Below are 25,021 nucleotides of genomic sequence, written 5' to 3' on the forward strand. Positions count from 1 at the left end.
ACGTCGTACCACGGCGGACATGCCCAAGGATAACCCGTTTAGCATACCGTTATCGCGTACCGTCCTGGAGCGTATGCATAAATTAAAGATGAAGGAATATAGTAGGCTTTAGAGCATTCCGCATCACCCATGCTGTGGCGCCTCCTGTGCAAATCATGCCGTCTTTCCGGTTTGGTGGCACTAAAGTTCGTTCTTTCTCCACGAAGTTGATCACGTCTCTTCTGGGTGATAATCGGCGATGATGAAGCAGGAGGCAGGTTGGAGGTAACAAACTTGAAGATATATTGCAGCAAAAATATTTACAGAGTCAAATGCAGAGTTTGCCGAAGGACATTGATGATAAACACTGCAGTCAACAGCGCCTCACTCTTCTACTTTTCCTAAGTTGGAACGTAGGACAAGTGTCCCTACATACGGCCAACTAAGTCTCACTGTGGTTACGGCCCAAGCTAGCGTTGGATCGAACGGGGTCTTTCTGGTCTACAAGTTTAGTGACTACAACCTTGACTGAAAGAAATGGGTTCCACACACCATTTAAATACATTTCAGTAAACAAAAAAGGGGGGCTTAGGTGAAAATTGCTGGCACGCTTCTACATTCTCCTAGTCAATGAGGTTACAAAAGAATTTAAGCCCCAGCCTACTGGGTTCTGCCTAATCTTTTGAGCCGAGCTGCTCATCAGGCACTCTTTCCCATCATGGCTCTCTCCCTGCTATTCGTATGCTGTTGGCGATTCCTCGGTGCATGGATGCCTCTAATTTCTGTCGTCGCGTTTCAGCGGAATTTGTGCGCAGGCTCACTCTCACGGATTACCAGAAGTGACACTCGCACCGGCAATTCACAAGCGCTTCGTAAAACGCGTATTTTTGTCGAATTCTACGCTGTCACTACGCTGGCTATGAGCTCTTGACTGCTTTCTCCCTATGGGGAGTTCTTGGAACCGTCTTTGCGTCGCTTGTAGACCGCGTGAAATGTCTTGGCCACTGTGGGTCCTTTGTCGTAGGTACTTAGACCTGACAAGAGAGCGTGCGAAATCATCGCCCCCCCCCCCCTCCGCCACACACACTTCAGTGACGGTGTCAACGTTTCCACATTCGTTAGTAGGGATCAGTAGGTACTTACCCCTGCATTCTAGTGCGTCATGTACAGTGAATTACCGCTGTAGGAGTCGAGGAGGACGTCGAGATGAAACACTTGGGAGGTTTATTTACATTATTTACAGTGAGAGTCAATTAACAGTCGTAGAGTCCTTACGGGCCGGCAGCAACTCGGACGATGCGGCGGGCCGCATCGTACGAGTTGCTGCCGGCCCGTCGCAAGAAGTTCGAAAGAGATGAATCAAGGAATGCTCTAGGAATGCCCTCCTGCTGCTCCCGGTCTGCGTCTTTTAAGCCCTTCGGTGTCGATCAGACACGTCACGTTCGGCCAATGGGAGAGCCCGCTCAGGTGACGCCATTTTCGGCCAATGGTAGGCGCCCATGCGATGGAATCACACCCGGCGAAGAGAGTCGCTGCTCGGGCGTTTGTCCGAGGGCTTTCTTCTCCCTACGGTCTTGCCTTGCTGACTTGCAATGCGCCGTCACCACAGAGGGATGGGGGCGATGCCGTCAGGTTGTCACGGCGCATTACAGCCGTCTTGCTTCGGGACCCACTTTACCCGCCACAGTGCCAGGCTCTCGCTTTACTTTCGGGAAGAGCCAAGCAGTGAATAGCTCTACCGGCTGCACACGAAGTGGGGTCCGCCAACTTGTTTGCACGTGTCGTGCGTAAGGAATGTGGTATCCGTGTTTCTGCGCTCCCTAATTAGCTGTGGTGCGATTCGATGAGGTCTGGGGAACTCGAAGTAGGCTTAGGAAACGGCCCCGTATCTAACACCGTGCAGAGAGAGAGCCGAGAAAGTCTTAGTATGCTAGTTCTAGTAAACGCACACATGCTACCTAAAGGTAGCAAGGTTGTGGAATCGTTCTCCACCTGCGGCAAGTTGTCTTTTCATCCGCTTTCATGTCCAATAATATAGCGTTTCTTTATTTCATTTATTAAGCACAAGTAATTTTCCCTATGTTGTCTTGGGTGTCAGTGTTTGTGGACTTCTTATGATATGACATCTTAAAAATCGCGCCCATCGGTTAACCGCTTTCCTTCTCATTATTACATAACGAGGGTATCGAATCCGGCAACATTGATGCCTTCAGGTAGCATGCGTGGATTTATCGACCGGTTGCCTTCACCCAAAAAGACCACGTTCTCGTGACGCCTGCAGCAGAAAGGATGTTCCACATCCGCCGCCAACGTCTGTGAGTGGTGGCGCTGGCTAACAATCCAAGGATTCTACTAGGAAACATAAATACCGAAGAAAGTGGATGGGGAAACGGCGCCGCGGTAGCTCAGTTGGTAGAGCATCGCACGCGAAATGCAAAGGTTGTGTGATTGTTCCCCACCTGTGGCAAGTAGTTTTTTCATCCACTTTCATTTCCGTTATTTTATCGTTTATTTTATTTATTAAGTCCACGTAATTTCCCCTATGTTGTCCTTCGTGTCAGTGTTTGTTGGCTTCTTATATGACCATATATATATATATATATATATATATATATATATATATATATATATATATATATATATATATATATATATATATATATATATATTGCAGGGGAAGAGCTACTGATACAGCGGACGCGCCTTAAAAGGGGTACTGAGAATATGCGTTATTTATACTCTGAATTACCTCTGAAGTACCTCTGAATTCCAGAAAACAACACGGTTAAGCTTCGCAGCGCTGTGAATAATTTAATATAATATCTTTTCTACATTCAGCGTGTTTTATAGGGTTGCCTTGGAGTCCCAGAAAACTGTCCATTGTTGCGGTGGCCCCAGACTAATAAGAGCAAGTGCAGCAAGTTTAGTGCCCGTCGATGTGGTCACGCAAGATGTCTTCAACTTGATTTATACAGAGCTGATTTGCGACAGCAGCCACAGAGCTATCGATCTTCGCCCGATCATCTGCGGAGACATGTTGCCGGATTCTGTGCACATTATAATGTAATTGGAATTTGGCATTCCTTAGAGAGAGACAGGTTCGCTGTACATGTTTCAATAGAGTCCAGTGGCAATGCAAGAGACGCTCAGGCAGAGCAATGGTCGGCCTGTATCGCCAGGCGAAACTCCAGAGCTGCTACACCACCAGCAACATCCTATGGTGTTTAGAAGTGGCGTTGCAGCTTTCTTCTTAGCACCCGGATTAGTCAGTTGTACTTGAGGCCGGTGCAGTAACCACAATGGTAGTGTAGCAGGCGCGAAATCTTTTGGCAAGTAGGCCTGATATGTCGCAGCGGATTTGGTGAACGTTCTAAAATGCTTCATTGCTGGCAAACAAGCAGGACGTGAGAGAAGCCGTGCCAGGTGCCGAATGTGGGTTCTCAGTTCACCCAGCAGCAGTATACAATGCATTAGGATAGCATATGACAATGACTACTGTCGCTATCGAGGCTCCACTTCATTACAGGCCAGGAGAGGCTCTCAGAGCTTGCACACCCTGAAGCCTGTGGACATTTATCACATGAATATGTTCAACTAAAGGCACCCTGCGCTGCAGGAAGCCATAAAACAATGTGTTGCTTAATTGTTGCACTGACTGTATTGAAGCGCCATAGGATTGCCGAGAAAGGCCAGAAGGTCGGCCTAGTGCTTTTTCAAATATGAGGGCGCTAAACAAGTTTCTATCGATGATGACGACAAAATATGGCGCGTTATTCTGTTTGGTAGAATTTAACCATTAATCCACAAAGTGCGCGTCATCACTTGCGGTTAAAAGCAACGAGTGAACCTTTTTTCTAGCGAGAGCTCCAGTCTTCACCTTAGGTATATCGACAATAGAATTATTGTAGTACAAGTGGGAACAATAAATTTTGTATGTTCAAGGGTGAGGGACCTGAGAAAAAACACCATCTGTAATGGTGGTACAAGTTGTCGAATGCCTTCGCACGGCGAGAAGTTCAGCGTGGCGACAGCGGATAACACTGACAGCGTCAGAAATGTGTTCGTTCAGCTGCGTGGTCTGCGTGTGAACAAGGGCGAAAGACTTTCGTGGTTTGAAATGTACGGAGGCACCCGTGCGCCAACGTATACGCCACTTTTCCAGCCTCCCCGCGGAGACACTGCGCTGTCAGTAGAAAGGAATTTCGCAGCCTCCTGAAGTTTCTAAGGCTGATCTGTTCAGCGTGTGGTGATACATCGTAGCATGCACTTACCAAAGTCGCATTTCTTGATAAACTTAATCAATCGCTTGATGTAGTAGAAAGGCTCAATACAATAGAGGTATTATATCTTTGCTCCGTGTGTCTTTCGTTCATCCTGGCTTGTTGGTATCTCTTGGCGGTGTCACTGATACGCCTTCTAATCATGCGACGTTTAACATTGCGGCGCGTTGAACCCAACACGCACTAAATTCTTACACTCGGGTGTAGGAATTACCGGCATGCCTTTGAGAGGTTATGTACGCCTTTATCTAACAGCAGTATTGATGCGAAGCGTTCTTTTCCTCATTCTAGTCCCTTTGAGGTAGGCAGGCTGGTGGGTTTCAAAACTCATCAATAAAAGGAAATGCCGGGTCGACGGAGCGATCGAACCTCTGGCTACAGCAGGTTCGTCATTTAATCTTTGGGCCACGACTAATCGCATTCTTCTTTCGTGCCAACGCTCTACGAAACTTTTGGCGCGTGCGTCACTTAAGAGCTTCTCTCCTCCTCTGCTCGTGACAGCGAGCGCCTTGACACACCGTGTTAGACACCTTAAGGACCAGCCCGCACTCCGCAGTTGCCTCCTCGTAGCAGCTAACGCTCCATAGAAACGGTGCGACCATGCACTGCCTTCGTGATCGGCCTCGGTCGGACAGGATTTTAACACTTATTGGCTGGGGCACAAATTCCGCTGTAGTTTAGACGTGCACCACATGGAGGAGAGCGGTGCACGTGCGTTGGTTTAGCACATAGTTGCACAACATATCGCGATTCGTGTTTCTGCGGAAGCGAACGTATCGTACAGTCGTGTCGAACAGCCGGAGTAGAAGTCATGCCATTGCGATCTTACGATGGTTGTCACCACCGCAAGTGCTACTGCTGTCGCACAAGTGCTTACGCCGCACGCACAGCTGCTCGCTTCGCACAAACACATTGGTCCACCTGGTAGCGCTTTGCGAATCTCCTAACGTCGTTGGATAGCCAGCTGCTTGCAAAATGCTTGGCATAACATTAATTCCCACATTGCGCGGTATCTGCATAATTATTCTTCATCCCAGCTTTAACGCTTCGAGCTCTTCAGTCAAATTTACATACTCGCTCAGATGTAGAGGTGGTTGGTGTGTGCTTTACAATGCACATTGATTCATTGCACCATGGAATGTTGTGAATTAATAAAAATGCGCTGGCTGCCAATACAATGTAATTGCGTCGACAATGGAATTGTTGAAGATTCTCGGTGTAGAAAAAAACGGGTTCCCGAAATTGTGCTACAGCGATATGTTCCCCAGAGTCTTCAGGTTGAGAGAAGATTTTAATACTTGATTTACGATGGGAAACATTGCTCTCTAATTGCACTGTCTAGCTGCGTATCGTTCTGCGTTCTTTTCTCTTTTTCCGCCCTACACACGGGCACACTCAAAGTGTCGACCTTCTGTGCGTAAGAGGCTACAGACGCTGACAACTCTGCAGTCTGGTAAGGACGGCTCTGAAGTTGACAGTATGACGGAAGCCCGTCTGGTCGGGATGATGCATACTTAAAAGGAAGAGGTCTGGACACCAACCAAAAATGGTTTAAAATAGTTAAGCACACGGGCCGCTACCTAAACTACACATCGGTGCACCCTGCTTTGCAAAAAATGTCTGTTGTCGGCTCTCTTCTTCGTCGAGCAAAAAACGTGTGCACAACAGCGGAAGACCGCATGGCGGACAATGAACTTGTGCGGAGGTAATTAATGGCTTGTGGATACCCTGAGTACGTCATTGACTCAGTAGGGCGCCAACTGGATCGCACAGTACCCACCCAGCCTGGACCCCCCCAAAAGACGGGCTTCGATTCCGTACGTCCCCGGCATAAGCAAGACTATTGCACGCATCCTGCGGTCATATGACGTGCAGGCTGCGCACGTGCCCTCCCGGAAACTTAGACACGAGCTCTTGCACGTGAAGGACCCTTTGGAAAAGGACAAGTTCCCAGGCGTGGTGTATGTCATTCCGTGTGCGGACTGTCGGTATGTCTACGTCAGTGAAACCGGCAACTTCAAAACAAGACTTAAGCAGCACATGAATGACGTCCAGAAACGACACGTTGCGTCGAATGCCTTGGCCGAACACTGCGCAGCCACATCACATAATATTAACTGGGAGAAATCTCGCGTGATTGCCAAGGAACAAAATCATTCTTCGCGTCTTTATCTTGAGTCCCTAATCATCCAAACAACGGCGCACACTCTTAATCGCAACGAAGGCAATCTGCCGCCCATGTATGCCAGCTGCCTTAGTCATGTTTTGAGACACACATAAAAAGGGGCGCCAGCTCTGCCGCTTCTTTCATTGTGAACAAGGCTCCAGTGGGGGAGCCGAAACGTAAATAACTATTTTAGACCATTCTTGGCCGGTGTCCAGACCTCTTCCTTTTAAGCAAGGACGGCTTTGTGTGCACTGCGGCGAAGAACTTCATAAAGCACAGTGCATTTGCGGGCAGAAATTAGGCGGCTCATGCTCAATCGCTAGTATGTTTGTGTTCGCTCATTCCGCAGTTATTACGCACGTGCTTACCAGTTTTCACGAACACTCACTCCCATTCATAGCCGCTTCGATTAACGCCCAGCGCCACCAACTCTCACTCCATTCCACTAACAGTCATTCGCTCACAAACGTCCAATCACACTCGCATTGATGCTTATTGAGTATCCTCCGTAGTCACATTAAATGACGCTCACTCCTGTTCAAATTCACCTCCGCTCACGCCCATCGCCATTCACTGACACTTTGCGGTACGCCTTAACAAGCAGTGTGGATCTAATATGAAGTAGTGTACACTTAGTGAGTATGCTGACGTATGCCGCGGCAAAAGCCTGCTGCTGTCGCAATCCATGGGTTCAGAGCAGAGCAAATTGCTTTAATATGATTGAGTTCTTGCCTGATTTTGCAGAACGGTCACCTTTTTCTTCCGTGCTAGTAATGTTTCTGCGGTTTCACGTACCTGCTTCTTTGTGTTTAGTTTGTCAAACCTTTTTATTTAAAAACCTTTCGTGATATCGCTGTAGGCGCCGCTCGATCCTTCGCAGAGTAGACCATAAGTATGGTCGCTTAGCGCCAACAGGGAAGGATGGGAGAAAACAAAGGGAACGCCAACTTTCGACCGTTTATTGTATATTGTATACCATCCAATATATAGACGCAAGCGAATGCACAACATGCAAAACAGCTTGAATCACGCAACACTCGAATCACAGCTGGCTATCAAAAAACCTTCTTTCTGCACGAAAAAGTGAAACTGAATGTGTCGCTGATACAGGATGATCCTCGCTTCTTAACATGAAAAGCCTCTAACAATTCACGTGCCGTGGTGTCCCTGCTTCTTCCAAGGATCCGTACCTTGTCTAGTCGTGGCTAACACGGATGTGAATTTCAATGCTTAGGCAAATGTGCTCCGTCTTCACATTTCAGTGGCAACTCATGTTCCCGCGCATGCTCATTTACGCATCGCCCAGTCTGGCCGACATATGCCTTACCGCAAGACAGCGGAAACTCGTACACGACTTCGGTAGCACATTTTGTGACGGCTTGGCATGGATTTTAAAACAGCCACGTTTCTCGCTCCCATCAGAAAGTGTGCGCGGACACAGCTGGGCGAGCTTGCGTGGTGCAGAGAATACGACTGGCAGCCCATGTCTGTGTGAAACCTTAAGTTGTGAGTTACGCGGTGCATATAAGGTAGGACCTCCGGCCTCACCGTCCTCTGCGCTTCCTCGGCCCTTCTCCTGTGTTCGCCGCTCTTGAATTTCTGGAGAAGCTACTCGGCAACGGCAGTAATGAGCGCGCGGGGAGTCGATCCCGACTCCTCCGGGTGCCACCTCTCCTGAAGGCATCAACCTAAACAAACAAACAAAAACACAAAGAAATGCCCTAACGGGAGGGGGGATATTAATTTTGTGCAAAGCTGAGGTTCAGGATGCAGTTTATTTTCCTTCAAAGATGAAAGAAGGAACTGCGACAAAAGGCGGTAAAGCCTGACGAGGTCAAAGTTCTCCCAAACAGTCGATACAGCAGTTAGCAACACAGAAATAAATATTAACATAGTATGATAGTGAACAAAATACATTGCATCAAACGACTGTATTATCAGTCCATAACCAGTTTTTGACGCGTTCTAACCTTGCTTTTTTGCGGGCTGCTTTTTTCCAATAAACTGTGGATTGTCATCGCGGACGTGTTTGCCTCAGCGTTGCTTAGTTTCCTCATCGAAGGCATAGCGAGTGTCTCGACTCCGGCAGGTTTAATGGCTTCAGGTAGCATACGAGTGTTCGTTGGTGAGCTGACTGCTCCGAAAGCTCAAGTATAGTAGGTGACTCAATCAGTCAGAAGAATGCTTCGCACCAACCTCTATGGCCTCGAGTGGCGCTGGCTAACAACCCTTGGGTTGCATCTTGTACGCATACTACGTAAATACCGAAGAATGCCAACGGAGGAACAGCAGCCACCATAGCCCAGTTGGTAAGGCAACGCATGTATAATGAGGGGTTGTGGCTGCGGCTCCAATCAGCGGCAAGTTGTTCCTTTGTCCATTTTTATTTGCCTTTAGCTTATCATTTAAACGGTTCGATTAAAACTACAAATAACATCTCTGTTTTGTTCGGTCTCCCAATCGGCTTCATATGGTTGTGTTTAATTACGTTTGAAAGTTGTTTTTTCGCCATGATATGATAGCCTTTATTAGTTCAGGCCCATGCGGTGTTCCTTTCAGTCCGAAGTACTGTGCTGACGAAACTACACAGCACCTGCAGCGCAAGACCATTTTTTGCTGGCGGTGCATACTGGCATAGGTGAGGTGCGGCCTTTAGAGATCTTCGTCGCTGCACTGTCATCCTGCAGACGAGAGTTTCACCTCGGCTAGCCCAGAATCGCGTTAAGAGCTTCTTCGCGAGCTCACGTTGGCACAATGGGATTAGGCAGACTTTAAAAACCAGAACTTTTGACACCTGGATCGTTGTCTGAAGCTCCGCTTTCCACTTGGTTTACAACGGCGGGAGGTAACTCTATTCTGTCCCCTATGGTTGGGAGCAGCTGGCCACAAGTCCAGATATTGAACTTTGCCGGTGTAACGAGCCGATAGCGCACCTTCTGCGTGATTGCGTCGTTTCGATGCACAAAGAAGAGTACTCAGCACCACGCTCGACAAGATTGACAACCGTTCCCTTAGGGAAGCCAGAAAACTCGGACCGTCGACCAACCAGACTGTACAGACTAAACCCTTCACTGGGACACAGACCTCCGCCCGGACTGCATCGACGCGAAGCATCTCTTCTGTGTCGGTTGAGGCTGAGTGTTGCCTTCACGAAATCTTATTCACCCTTAATTGGAATGGCTGATAGCCCTACATGTGATCTTTGCTGATGCGAGGAGAACATTGACCACTTGCTTTGCCACTGTCCTCAATTTCAAGCACAAAGGCAATCTTTGTAGAACACATAGAAGAAGCTAAATGATCGTCCTCTGAGTGAACAGGCGGTACTAGACTACTAGAGCACCGTCCCCACCAATCATAACCTCAGAAGGCAGTGAAGGCACTTTTGTGCTTTCTTAGAACGTCTTGTTTCTACGAGCGGCTTTGACTCAAGCACTGTCCGTGCACGTCTCTATACTCTCTCTCTCCCCCTTCTTCCTTCCCCTGCATAGGGTAGCCGACCGGGCTCATGAAGGGTTAACATCCCTGCCTCCCTTACCTCTCTCTCTCTCTCTCTTGGACCCCAGTCCCAGCCGACGCCGGCACAAACTATTTTAAAAGCGCTAGTGGGCTTTCGAAAGGAAACTGGACTCACTGAAAAACTGTAGAATGTGCGAACTGATGCGTTCCCATTTTTCTTTCTTCTTTTAATCTTCTCTCGTTGTCTTATCATCTATTTCCCTTACCTCAAGTCCCCCTGTGCAGAGTAGCCAACCAGACGCTTAATCTGGTTAACCTCCCTGCTTTTCATCTCTTCTTTTTTCCCTTCCTTGCCTTGTCTTTCTCCAGCAGTCCCGTGCACTCAAATAATCAACAAGTGTGCGTCTGGCTACCGAATATTTATTCTGTGAATTTCTATTGTTACTGCTAGAGTACTCAGTTGATAGGAAGTCCTCATAATGACACATCTAACTTTTAAATATTGGCAGCTGCGCTCAAAGGGCGAATCAGTGACAATGATAGCAATGTTAAGCGATGCGCTCAAGCTCGTTGATCGGTGTCCCCAACGTTACGCTAGGCGACATGTTGGCGCGCCGAAGCAGTAACACTGCCCCGATGACTCGAAACGCTGGCGTGGGGAGCCTCGATGCGCACGCCTAAAGGTCGTTTGAGCGCGTTTGTTTCTGAAGGCCGCCTACGCTGGCGCAGCGGTGCCTCGATAGCACCGCGGCGCTGGAGGCACCCACCGCTGGCGTTTCTTAGGTGCTGCGCCAACGTCGTCAGGGGCGACGCGCATCGGCAGTGCACGAAATACATTCGACGGTAAACTGTCACCGTTCGTAGCCTGCACTGTAAACGAAAATAAACCCACCTGGGAGTTTTAACAGGTGATGTGGCCTTAAACCTCCCATCCTCGAATATTTACTCCGATGTATGGGAGCAATACAGCGCCATTCCCTCCTTTCACTCCGTTGGCTAGCTGCGGGAGGATCATAGGCGACATGACGCGATTTTACTCCGCTTCAAAATCTGTTTCTCCTGTGAAACTCCGACAGGGATACTTAAAAAGCTCCCCTCCGCCGAAACAGGTTTGTCACGTAGCACTTCCTATGAGGCTGTGTGCCGCGCCAGCGCCCGGGCGCGTTCGGCGGAGTCGGCAGTGCTCATGGCTCATGGTTTGTTTGCATCTGTGAAGTGTCGTTCCGTGACAGCTTTTCGTCAATTTGTTTCCTGCATTTCCTTCCAGGAAGTGTTATGGGTGTGCCTGAAGCTCACTGTATCTCAGCTTCAAGTGCGCGCTAGCTGTGATCACTTTGCTGACAGTGATGAATTCAAGAGCAACGTTCTCAAGTGCGGAAAAAGGCTTAGGCATACCTCGAAGCTATACTCACTGGCTCGTGATGTCGGATCAAGTTCTGACTGTCCTTTCGTGCTGCGTGACCGTGGCTTGTGTTCTTCAGTACGTGAAATGTGACTTGAATGTCATTGTGAATACATGCTGACAACGGCCGGTGTAATGTTTGAAAGGACCGCGTAGCAGTGGCAACAGCAGCGACTGTTCGAGTGACGACGTCCGTGCTAGTCGCACATGAATGGAATGCTCCCAAGTTCGTTGCGCCGGTGTGTGGCCAGGGAGAAAGTCCGGAATGCAAGTAACTGCTTTTATGTATCTGTGTACGGATATCCTCGCCCAAGAAAAACGGTGGGACATATGTATGCGTACTGTAAATAAAGCTTCTTACTGAGCGATGTGAATCGAGTTGTTATCGGGCATTTCGGTTTTGATCATGTCGTTGCTTCCGATATTGCATTAACATTATGCTCTATCACAGACACCGATTTAGAAACATGCCTGCTGGCTCCGCTTTTGAGGATTCGCTCAACAGATCGGAGATGTAGCTCCTTTTCCCAACCGAGATAAATTGCTTGGACACTGAGCAAGTAGTGCGGTATAGAAAATGTATGACTGCGCACTTTTCGGTGTTCGGCTGCTGCGGGTCACGCTCACATTTAACAAATTCTTGCAACGCTACAACTATTTTGCACAAAGTAAATTTGACCATGAAGCACACGCACTTACATTTTTGATGCTTACTGTAAGTAGCGCACTACTTTTTGGTCGCGAATGACGGCGGTGTGCGAAGTCGCTCCAGCACTCACAGAATGGCATGCTAATTGCAAAAATTTACGCCATTAAGCTTTTTCTCACTATTTTGAATTAACAGTATTGTGTTCATTAAGGTCTTCTGTTAATTTCAGAGAGGCAGATCTCGTATGACCGAGCATGTGAGTCCTAATTATGAAAACAGCACAGCTGCTCACTAGGCGGTTTGAGGCACACAGTATACCGGCAGAGTTGCTTCTTCGATGTCGCGTGTGTGTTGGATGTCTTTCAGAGTTCTGCATTGCCGTTTCTCAAATGTTTATGTAAGTCGTGATTTATGCGCTTTCATTGACTTGTTTTGTTGAATTTATCGCGGTCTTGTGTGTATATACAGTAGCCTCTGCATATAAAATCTTCACGCAAACTAACACGATGCCTTTTTTTTTCATACTCCCAGTGCACCTCAAAAAAGCTGCGTCCCGTGCAAAGTAAAAAAAAATATACACAGACATAAAAACAACTCCCATTATTCCACGCATCGACCGTGACAGCGCCACGACGACGGTGGCGCTGATGGCGCACACGCTTCTTGAGCGCCCTTGAAATTAACTCTGCCGGTGACGATTCATTATTTAAGGTACCACTGCTCCGACGCCTTGTCCGGTGTGATGGGCTCTAGTGGAACTCATGCTGTGTTCACTAATGTGGATGAGAAACCGCGATGCCTTTTATCGGCGCAGCTTAAACCTCAACCTGGACTCGGCGGTTCTCCGAGCGAAATTCATAGACACTGGGAAACGGCGCTAATTTGCTTATCTCGCCGCGTTCGAACGAGGTCATGGCTCGGACAGCCTCGTCGAGGTGCGCACCTGCGCGCGTGTACCGGCCGCGCCTCTCCCCCACCTCCCGTTGTCGGCGCCCGATAAGGCAAGCTCGCAGAGGCCGCAACTGCGGAGGGGGGGCTATTGTTCTTTGAAATCGCATCGCCGACTGACGAACGATGCGGCGGCTGACTTCTCCCGCCGGCGTCCTCGTAGTGGCCGCTGCTCTGCTGGCCGCCGCCCAGGCACGCAAGCAGGCGTCATGCCCGCAGGCAGCGTTCCTCATGCCCTGCCGATGCATCGAAGCCAGCATCGGACTGCGGATCCTGTGCAGCGGCATACGTAGCACGCATCACCTGGAAGTGCCGTTCAGCTATTTGCGTGCGTACGATCTAAACGCGCTGACGCTCCAGCACGTCAATTTCTCCATAACGGTGGACCTCTTCAAAGGCCTCAACGTGGTGACGATTAAAATCTTGCATTCCACATTCCGGGTCTCTCCCATGCAAGGCCACAACGATGCCACCATCGTTTTCGGGAGCATGCTACAAGGCCTCGACGTTCGCCACACGGACCTAGACTTGGGCGATGCTCACCTGGGTGCGACGGACAGTCTGAGGCACGTCATGGTCGACACCAGCACCATCGAAGTGCTGCGGAGAAACTGGTTTCACGGATTGATGCGGCTCAAGACCTTCTCCATTGAGAACACGCGAATAGAACGCGTCGAAGACGAGGCTCTTTCTGGACTGGACAGTGTGGAAGAGATCAAGCTCCCTTCGAATCGACTTCAGAAAGTGCGCCGGACGTACTTTCCGCAACTGGCCTCCAATCTGCGTCACCTAGATCTCAGGTAATGTGGACTAAACTTAGGCTCCTCACAATCGCTGCAGCGCGAATTCACGAGCGTTTGGTGCGATATGAAATACAGTGCACTTTATGTGCGACAGCAAGCTCACGACGCCTATAGTCCTGATGCTAAAGTATGCAAAACATGGTCTCGATTAGACGATGAGAATAACAGGATAGCGGCGGGATAGCTATTATTCTGCGGGAGCGCGCGCCGTACATTAGGATGCCTCTATGCATTTGAGTCTGCGTCACAGAAATCCTTAGGCTTTTTGTCATTCTAGTGGCCTTCGTGAGCTATATCGCCATGAGACTATCTTCACTATACTATAGATTATAGCCGTACATAGACAAACATAACAACAAGAAGAAAGAAAATTGAAGAGTAATGAAGAAAGCACAACTAGGGTGAAGAAACAATCAAAAGCTTCACGTTCCAGCCCTCAACACTGAAGCCATGTTCAGATAGCAAACGCGTTTGCACAATGAAACGCGACGCTTCTAATAATTTTTTCTCCTTGGCCGTCATCACTTCATGTTCGTTTTTCAAGATTCTTCGCGACTAGACGACATTTGCTCAGATTCTCAACTTCAACATGGCACAATAGTTTACATATTTAAAGCATAAATCAAACAACAGATTCGGAATCCTAGCGCGAAATTAATTACAACAGGCTTGAGAGCGCATTCCTTTGAATATTGTGCTGTATTTTTCATGAAGGCAGGTATACCTGATCCTAATTCCTTTCAATCCTCGCTACAAATGACTGTGAGCAAGCAATCGTCGTAAAAGAAGGTAGATTAACATTATTGTAGTAATGGAGCCACGTGGGTGAACTGGTGCCACAAGTGTAAGGACTGAAAGCAGGGTTACGCAATATATAAAAAGGAACTTCACTACTGCCGGCTAGCTGGGGATGGGAGGTTAAGGACAGCTCTCACTTCTGTAACGATAGCAGCGCTATCAAAAGAAACGAATGAAAGAATTTTCGACTGCTTTAATAGCGTGTGTCACTGTAATGTTGCAAAAGTAACATACAGGCGAGCGTATTAAGGCATTAGCATTCCTAGGGTACTTGACGCACTTTCCCGGAGGCTATCTATGTTTCTATGTATCTAACCGTTTTTTCGCCTGCCTGGTTCGCTGGGTGGTCCGTGGTCAAATGGGTAGCACATCGGGCTGCTGATGATGATGTGCCAGTATATGTATACCAGTCATCAATGAACGTCTTTCATGCTAACTTCGGTAACTAGATATGTGCCACAGGGAATGTGCCTTTCTACAATGCCAAAAGAGTCCTTTAAATATTACTGATTTTGAGCGGAATCGAGCCTAGGTCAAAAAGGCTCCTCGACGACAGCAATCCGACGCACCACAAAAGCACCGGGCACGTGCCGCTTTCTCAACGAACGACTTTCGGGACAACGCTTCAGCGAGCTGCGCCGTGAATGCACTGGGCATGTGACACTGCGGCAAGCGAGGGAACAATTCCTCAGCGTTCTCCGGCGCCGACACGCAACGCTTCTCGTCTCGGAAGCTACGCGCACTTTCTCGGCAGTGACACTGGATGACCTAACGTCTCGAGAAAGAAGGGCGAGAGAAGAGCCCAGGGGCGCTATAACGTAAAACTATTCCAAACTTTTCTATTCCAATTCTGCTATCAGCCCTCCACGATTGGTCAAAAACTTTTTTCGACCACCCCCACTTCATCTGTATGTCACGCGACGTCACGAAAACCGCGATACCTCCCCATCTGATATGATATGTACACACTGATTATGCATGATTTGACAGAAAAAACAAAAACACTTATTTCTAATTCGACCCCTTTTCGCCATTAGCCCTCGGCTATTGGTAAAAAGTCTTCGGGCTGCACCCACTTCACCTGCCTGTCACGCGACGTCACAAAACCGCAAGAACTCACCGCGTCAAAGTGACGTGTACGCGATAAAGACGCATTAATATGCCGAACAAAACTGAATTTTCTTCGGAATAGCCGCAGGCTGCCCCGTTCCGAAAGGAATTAAAGATGGCTGCCTCCGATCGCTGAGACGCTGGCTACTCGCACCTGCCGGAGAGCATGGGTGTATTTCCGTATAATAAAACTTCTTGCGTGGCCGTGTAACGTTTTCGAGCACTTTCGCACGTTTACCCCCTGATTCTGCCAACTCTTCTTTGCTGAGGGTCCGTTTTATCGTCATTCTTGAGCTTCCGTTGCATGCCGCCGCGATTTTCGACCAGCCACCGCAAGCTAAGTAAGGGAAAGTCGACCAATCGTAGACGCCGGCACCACCCTCTTCATCCGGTTATCGACTTTCAGTGCAGTGGCTCGGCCCCATCGAATCCCTCTCCACTTGAGCTTTCTCCTCGCCTCTTGTCAGCCAATTATATACGACAAGCCGCTCAGTGTAGGCAATGTTATTCGTTTTTCAAGCAAACAAAAGTGACCTCCTATGAACGAGGAGAGCGTTTGATTGGTCTGTTCAGACAACCCTGCGGGTGACCGCCCGGTGCTTGCGTTGGTGGTTACGCAAATCTGACGTCAGGAGATTGGAATAGCAACATATTGGAATAGTTTTACGTTATAGGGCCCCAGTTCACGCAAGACTCGTTTTTCAGCGTGCATTTTAGAGGCCCCGCGCAGGTTTCGCGGCGGCACCGCTAGATGGCACCGAGTGTTCTTACCGAAACGTGAAAGAAGAATCTCGCTTCAGCACACGCCTCGTACCCCTTTCGATGGTGGCGGTACGTCGCGCCGCTATGCTGATTAAATGCTAAATGCATTAACGTCGACAGTCGCCGTGAGGTGGGTTCCGCCGAGTTTTCTGGCTAGGGTCGGAACTACTTAAAGTGGCAATTTTAGTATTGGTGAGGTAAAAGAAAATATGCAGATTCCACGCACTGTGCAAATCGATGTAAGGGAAATTTTCTGCCCTGGTTGCTTTGACTGGCGGTAATTAGCGGTGTTATTGACGGCGAATCTTTAATGTCTTCAACGTTTAGTCTAAGACGAGAGTAGTGAGTTGATGTTAAACTTTAGCTTGCATGCACCACTGCTATTTGTCTGCGTAGTACACAGAACGCACTGGGAGAGGTGTTTCCTTGAGGCGTTGTTGCGCGCCATATTTCGTAACCTCCGAGAGGGTTGAGCATAGTCATTGCCTCCCATGGAGCGTCCCATTGTGGCAGAAGTATCGAACTTGGATTATGGCACTGTACGTGCGAAAACCACAATCGGATTATGAGGCACGCCGTAGTGGCGGATATCGGATTAATTTTGACGGAGTGATGTTCTTTAACGTGTCCCAAAATCTAAGTGCACGGGTGTTTTCTATTTCGGCCCCGTCGAAATGCGGCTGCTGCGGTTAGGATCAAATCCAGGGGCTCTAGCAATGCCATAGCCGCAAAGCTACCGCGGCGGGCACAGAAGCGTTGATTTCACGGTGGACCGCTTCCAATATGTCGCATGGACCCTCCGGTGCGCGTTAATTTGTGTTCAATTGTCCTGCGTAATTTGTCCGCTTGACATATTTGCGTGGTCTTTATTTTTCAGCAATAGCAGGGACGCACTGTACCGCACCTTGAACTTAAGCTTATCCAGTTTCCCCTCAACCGCTGTCGTAAAGTAGCAGGGTTTCCTTGCCTTCTCGCCACCTCCCCCCTCTCTCTGTATGGGAACTGACTCTTCTCCTCCCTACTCTCTACAGTTCTACCTGCGTCCCTTGCTGACTCGCCCGTTGGTAGAAATGGAAGCACTGCAGTTTCTGCGGTGTTTTTGAGGGGCTCACTGATAATTACAGCCGTCGAGAGGCTAAAGTCTCGACGCCCAGGGCGCTCCAGAGGGCATCGTGCACATTGGACGCGGTTGAGTACAAACAAGTTTCTCGCGTAGGCTTTACTTTGTGACTCCTGTCATGTATACGCACGGTCTTAACCTCCCCCCCCCCGCCCCCCGACGCGACGCGGTGTGCTAGATAGCAGCAGACACAGCAACAGCAGCAGCGGCAGTGGGAAAGTCGAAGAGGCAAAGAAAGCTTCGCTTTAAAACTACTTCTTCAGATAGTCTAATGTTCGGTTAGTTTAAGCTAATATATGCACCCATGTTTCAATGGAACGTGTTTAGTTATATGCACACCAAGGTAGCCTTAAGTTGTGCCGACTAGCAAGGGGGGATGGTTACTGAAATAAAACAAGCGATACGTCGTGCAGTACTTGTTTCCAAATGCACTACTTTGTGTTATTTTCCATGGCGGAGATGCGTTGGATTACACAGACACATAAAAAAAGAGACAGAAAAGACTAGGAACAACTATGTAAGAAGCGGGACTTTACTAACGTTTCAGCAGTGGGACTGCCTCTTGGGTAATAAGGCATGACAATGAATCTCGCAGCCCACAGCTTGCCTCATTCACTTTTTAAATAACACAAATGAATATCACCAAACCGGAGTCCATCTAGTAGGCTGTGTTCTTAGAAAATAATTTATCCTCAGATGCACAGCGAAAGTTCTTATTGAGCCGATTCTATATATGGACCCGATGAAATCAGCGTTCGTGCCTTTATGGGTGCATAAAACACTACTTCTTAGTACTAAAACAGCAGGTGTTTAATTATCACTCTTTGTATGCGGTCGCCAAGCACCGGCACAATCAAGTACCATACTGGGCCGAACTGCAAATAAAAAAATTGGAGGACGCTTAAGCTTCGCCTTCAAGAGTGGAACGCGACAGCGTTCCCGTCGACCCGCCAAGGGGTGTAAGACAATGGGCTACGGCGCAGCGACTACGGGCCCCGCATCGGACGCGGTGAGCGTCGAGCAACGCAGCGTTCGGCGCGACAACGAAATGTGCGCCTGAGCATGCGACGCACGCCTGAGCCTTAGAAACAGCTCGTTTCTAAGGCAACACCGCGTTCACTAGAGGCGTTTTTGTACCGCTTTGAAGCATCGAACTCGTGGCTCAGTGGTAACGTCTCCGTCCCACACTCCGGAGACCCTGGTTCGATTCCCACCCAGCCCATCTTGGAAGTTGCTTTTTATTTATGAAGTGCCTGCCGTGATTTATCGCTCACGGCCAACGCCGCGGACGCCGACGCCGACACCGACGCCGACGACACCGGCTTTTCTGCGACACGAGCTCCTTAACGCTATCGCGTTAAAAAGTTACAGTGACGTTTCACTTTGTGAACGCGGGTGACGCGCAAGGGTATGGGTGCTACAGCGCACGCGACGCTATCGGCCCTCGGTGCGCCTGCAGTGTCCGCATCGCAGATCGCATTAAACACAGGGCTCGCGCGGCCGCGCCATACGCAGGAGGCGCTGGAGTAGAACGCCCGCTTGTAAATATTCGCTAATTAACTAAATTAAGAAGCACCGTGTGAGTGCGCTCATGCAAACATGAACGCAAAACACGAGTGTCCGCGGTCACTCGTCAAAACGCCGGCGTCAGAAATAGCGGCAGCAGCAGCGAGCGCACGGGCCTTCGTGCATCTCTCGCTTTAACGCAAACTGTGCGGCGAGAATAGAGCTCACACACGAACGATAGGCCAACCTAGAGGTCCATGCCTCCAAAGCAAATCGCTTTCACGATAAAGCCCGCGCCACGGCGCGCGGCTGAAGTACAACGCCCCCTCGCCCCTCAGATCGCCCCTCAGATCGCAGAGGCTCAATAAATATCGCAAATAGCGAGACTATCTACAACCAGCACGGGAGAATCAATCCTAGAAAAGATCATCATGAACCACATTACAGATCCAGAGCAGTACACTAATGTTCATCAAGAATTCGCAGACAATATAATTCTCGCACCGCTACCCAGGAATATGCACCCAACACATAACATCAGCAGGAGGACTGCACGAGCTGGAGCGTTAATCAAGAAAATGGTTAAAGGGGGCAGAGGAGCCTCTTTTGCAGATTCGGCTGCCGGCGGGGACGGAACGCAGTTCGCGGTGCATCGCCAGCGCGCCCACTGCGCCGCAGTTTACGCTCGCGAACCGGAAGTCGCCGAGCAAGTTGCCATTGCATTGGCACTAACAGACGACAGATGCACAGAAATATATAGTGACTCGAAAACGGCTATTGCAGCTTTCAACAGGGGCAAGATTTCCCACAGGATGCAAGGATAATTAGGACAAACAAATGTTACACATTACATTTATTGGTTCCCAGCGCACCTTGGTTCACATGGTGATATTCCCGTCGATCCAAATGAGTTGGCCAACAGCGTCGCCCGCGAATTTACAGGCCGACAGACTTATATGGCTTTGATTCTGCTCCATTGGAGAACCTATTGAGAAATACGCTCATAACATACAATAAAATTACAAACCAATACGATGAGAACGGCGGAGTTTCCACCTCCTCACTATAGACTAAACAGAGCACGAGCAGTTACACTTAGGCAATTGCAAGCACAGTCCTATTATTCACCTCCTCAAATAAAGGAATGCATGGCATAACACTGAACACAAGAATATTACATGCAGAGCATGCAAAAAGGACATATGCACGCTTGACCATATGCTCTGGGTGTGTGGTTCACTCGGCTCTGGCATTTTACGGGATCGGTTTTCAGGAATGACTAAATCCCACTATCATATCCCTCAAGTCCTGGCTGCTTATTACGTCCCTAATAGTGCTAGGAGGCTTTACCTCCCGGTCTCAACATGGGACTAGCCAGGCAGGTGGCAACACCTTGTACAGGACCTGAATAAAGTTTTCTTTTTCCTCCTGGTCCGACGAACTTTCGGCGGCCGCCGCTCGACGATGGCGTCCAAGAATTGGCTGCTCGCCGCCGATTCCCTCGACTCAGACTTTCGTCGCCCAGCAAACCGCCGCCACCGGTAGTCGTAGCGCGTGGCGGAGAGCGTGGACCAATGTTACCCGATCTCAGAGGTTGGCGTATGCCGGAGGGAATTTTGTTTGTTGACGCTTGGCAACGATTGCACGTCCGTCGTAACATGAATAGCTTTCCGTGTTTCCTCTATTTCAGGGAAGGCTCGAAGGCGGACGCTGACGGGATAAAAAGTCAGCTGTGCTTACGGAGCCAGCCGTAAACAAACACAGGCTCACAGACGAGAGATAGTGTCGGTTAAATACCGGCGTGGCGATTACATAAAAACGCAGGCACCTAAATAGCTTCCGTCTGCAAGCGAACACTTATATACGCATTCTTTTCATGTCAGTTGCCTTATTGTGCACGCGTGTAAAAAGCATTGGTTTATGTTTACCTTCTGCTTTCATTCGCCGACGTCGCATTCGTAGTCTAGCTCGTCTGGCCACAATGACCCCTCGCGGGCTGCGTTCACCATAGAGTTTGCTACAATATATCGTATGAAACTCTACGGCGTGGACTGCATGGTCGACGGCGGCATTCGCCCACTCTCGGTTCCGTGGAGTGCGGTGTGACGACTACGCGGCCGCGCATAGCGCTGGATTTTCCATCGCGTGAAATTCGTCGCGAAAGTTTGCTCCATGGAGGTTGACTTTCCTCTAGGTGGCGTTGCTTTACCGTGCGCTCAAGAACACACCCTACACCATGATGGAAAGAAACTGGAAGGGGACGCGGCATTAAACTACATCCGAAAAATAACAGCCGAATCTTTCCAAGGCAATGACGAGGTTGTAATGAAAAAAAAAAGAGCACGAAAGAAACTCATGTGGAAAACGAGCTGGTGCTGACAAATTTCCACTTGAACAAAGGCGAAGAAAACATTCCTAAACGCACAGACACTGGGCCAGACGAGGTTCCCGTTAGGCTGATTAATGAACTAGATCCAAAAAGTAAAGAAGCTCTGGTGAAAGCAGTGGAAAAAACTTTGAAAGATAGACGAATACCAGGCAGTTGGTGACAAAGGAGAATGAATTTAATTTCTAAAGCTAAGGCCGATAAATATCGATTTCCCTCGTATATACCGTTGACCATTGGTAATATACAGGTTAGCAATAAACGCAACCAAATTCAAGCTGCAAAAATGGGCAGAGAATAATAGCATTTTGGGAGAACTTCACGATGGCTTCAGAACAGATGGGAGTTCGGATGATAACTCATTTGTTCTTACTCAGTGTATTTAAATATCATAAGAAGAAAGCAGACAATTATGACTGGCCTTTTTAGACATTACAGGAACCTATGACAACGTAGACTGCAGCATTTTGTGGGATATTCTGCAAAGCGAAGGCTTAGGCGATGATTGTCTGCAGCTTTTGAAAGAGCGTTACCTAGAAAATACCGTTTGCGTTGCATGGGAAGGGACGAAGAGTGAGAATAAAGTTGATATTAAGAAGGGACTAAGGCAGGGGTGCCCTTTATCCCCACTGCTGTTTATGATGTACATGGTGAGGATGGAGAGGGCGCTAGAAGGAAGAAGTATCGGGTTTCATCTCTCATACAAGCATGCGGGTGCAGCAGCTTCCAGGTTCATTTTATGCGGACAAAATTGTTTTGCTAGCTATAAAGCAAAGTGATTTGAAATGTCTGGCTAGTATCTGTGCACAACAAGGCAAGAATTTAGGTTTTAAATTTAGTGCTAGGAAATCGGGTGTTATGGTATTCAATGAAAACAGTGAACAGACAGTCGCGATACAGGGCCAGGAAATACCTCTGATAAGAGAATATCTATACCTTGGTATACGGATAGACGAAGGCGATAGATATATGGAAACACAGGAAAAAACAATAACAGTGAAGGAGAAGACAAATGCAGCCATTATGAAGCACAGAGCGCTATGGGGATACAATAGGTACGAGGTGCTCCGAGGTATGGGGAAAGGTGTGATGGTTCCAGGACTTACTTTTCGAAATGCGGTTGTTTGCTTTAAATCAGGGGTATAATCAGGACTCGGTGGGAACCAAAGGTCAGTGGGACGCCTCCCATTGGGCGCTCACGGGAAGAGTGCAAATGAAGCTGTGCAGGTTGATATGGGATGGGCTAGTTTTAAAGTGAGGGAAGCTAGCAGTAAAATTGAGCATAAAGAACGACTGAGGAATATGGAAGAAAGTAAATGGGCTGAAAGAGTGTTGAGGTATCTGTACAGGAAAGCATTGATTAACAGTGGAGGAAAAGAGCTAGGAAGCTTACCAGCAAGTATGCAGCCTGTAGGGTGGTCAACACAGCAACTCAGACAGGCTGAAATAATCTGATGGGTGGCGGCAATGGAAAAGAAACCTGCCACGAGTAACTACTTGAGAGGAAAAACCGAAATCAGGAAAGAAACAATTTATTATAACTCAAAGGGAAGCTCATTACTTTTCGAAGCGAGATCGGGATGCCTTAGAACACGCAGCTATAAAGCGAGATATAAGAAGGAAGAAGAAGCATGTGCTTGCTGGGGTAAAGCTAGGGAGACTGTGGAGCATGTTTTATTAGAATGTGAAGACATCTGCCCAGCGGTCGATTTAGGCAACACTGGCCTCCTTGAAGCCCTTGGGTTCACCGAGAGCAGGAGGAAAGTAAGCATGTCCTCAGTAGAGATTTTTAGGCGCCAATTGGAAGATTGGTGGAAGAAAAGTAGGGAAACGACAAAAAACGGAGTCGTACAAAAACAATGTTCACAATAGAGGTCAGAAAATTTGGTTATGGGAATTCATTGTGTATTGTTCTTTTCTTTTTCAGCCTAGGTAGGACATTAGGCAGTATAATAGAAAGAGCTTGGTGGTACAACCCATCGCCCCGTTCCAAAGGGGACGCATCCATCCATCCATCCTCAGCGCGCTCCTTCGCTTTTTCCCCAGTGCGCGACTCTCTTGCCCTTCATGTGCCTTCCTCCTCCGCTTGCTTCGCGGCTTCGAACAAACATTCGCGGATTGCGCTAGCTGGGCAGTTACACTTTCACGTGCAATAATAACGCACAATCAGGTTCAATTACAGTGAAGCACGGACTAATTCGTACATTCAAGTAGCCTCGGAAAAATAAGGCTTGTAGTTGATCGCATGAGCCAGCTATCGAAGGCTGAGTAGGTGATTTTACGCCCAGTTTTACTGTACACTTTATAGATGCAGGTAGGAAGATTTGGCGATGATGATGATGACAATAATAATTATCAACGAATAATCACTAATTTATTTATTCTGCTGAGGAACTACATTGGGGTCTGGGCGTTGGTGCACAGAAAAATAAAAATGAAAAGTCTAGAACTTTAAAGAAAGAGAGAAAAGGATGCACAGAAAGGCAGGGAGGTTAACCAGAGGCTGTTTCGGTTGGCTACCCTGCACGAGGGGAAGGGTCATAAAAAGACAAAGAGAGCAGAAGGGACAGACAGAAGAAAAAATAGAGACGAGCACGACCAAACCGCGTACACTACAGAGAGGTAGGGGCGGCATTCTATACAGTCTATCGTGAAGCCCCGCAGAACCTAGGAACCTTAATAACGCGAGTAAGGCCTTTGGCGTGGATTTTTTGAGGGTGTGCTGACCTAAAGCTTTCAATTGTGATAGTGGACGATTGTCCGACTGGTCCAGTACTCTGCACAGTACTTGTCTCTGGGCGCTGGTTCGCGGGCAGACACAGATAATATGTGCGAGAGTCTCATCGATCTTGCATGTGGTGCACGTGGGGCTGTTGGCCATTAAAATAAGGAAAGCATACGAGTTCGTAAATGCAACGCCTAGCCACAGACGGTACAGCATGGTCTGTTCACGTCGTGGTAACGCAGGCGGTAGGTGCATCCGTATGTCCGGAGACAACGAACGCAAACGACACACGGTGAAAGCGTTCGAGTCCCACAGAGGCAAAGTACACTCACGGGGCATCACTCGCAACCCAGCCGCAGCGTCTGTTCGCGAAAGTGGAATCAAGACACGTTGACTACTTTCATGTGCAGATCGGGCGGCTTCGTCGGCTTGGTCATTCCAGCTGATGCTGCAATGTCCTGGAAGCCATTCAAAGATTGTGTCCCTTGTCATGGCTACGAAGATAAATGTGTAAAATTTCTGAGGCCAGTTGTTCATTGCGTCTGCGGCGCATTGGGCTTTGTATGCACTGAAGGGCTGCTTAGGAGTCAGTGAAGACTTTTAGAACTGTAAAACATACGACTAGAAGTTAACTTCCAACTGTAAAACATACGACTAGAAGTTATGGGCCAAGAACTTGATGAGAAAACAAAGGACAAAAGTGGATAAACATCTAGATAAAGAACAACAATACAGCACTAACACATATTTGAGAGACCGAGAATATCTACCGGATGGAGAGAGAAACTGTGAAAAGACAGGAGAGGAGCACAGGTGGAAAGAAAGCTCCAGAGAAAACGGGAAATTGGGAACAGAAAGAAGGCAACACGTTTTGGAAGATGGAGAAAATGACACTTGTGATGGTTTTGCAAATTCTGGCGACGCAGG

The 25,021-nt window shown here is 48.4% G+C and overlaps 1 protein-coding gene across 2 annotated transcripts in view; it reads left to right on the forward strand.

Annotated features, from left to right (window-relative positions):
- Positions 1 to 25,021, forward strand: part of LOC142567741 (osteomodulin-like) — a 297,596-nt gene that overhangs the window by 47,799 nt on the left and 224,776 nt on the right. The window contains exon 1 of one of the 2 annotated variants that reach the window (XM_075677920.1): positions 12,984 to 13,684. The exons of the other annotated variant lie outside the window; for it this stretch is intronic. Coding sequence (XP_075534035.1) covers positions 13,011 to 13,684 — 674 coding nt within the window. The 5' untranslated portion in view covers positions 12,984 to 13,010. Of the gene's footprint in view, positions 1 to 12,983; positions 13,685 to 25,021 lie in introns of those variants that run through there. 2 annotated transcript variants of the gene reach the window in all.

This window comes from Dermacentor variabilis, unplaced genomic scaffold, assembly GCF_050947875.1.
Source record: "Dermacentor variabilis isolate Ectoservices unplaced genomic scaffold, ASM5094787v1 scaffold_14, whole genome shotgun sequence".
Taxonomy (NCBI): Eukaryota; Metazoa; Arthropoda; class Arachnida; order Ixodida; family Ixodidae; genus Dermacentor; species Dermacentor variabilis.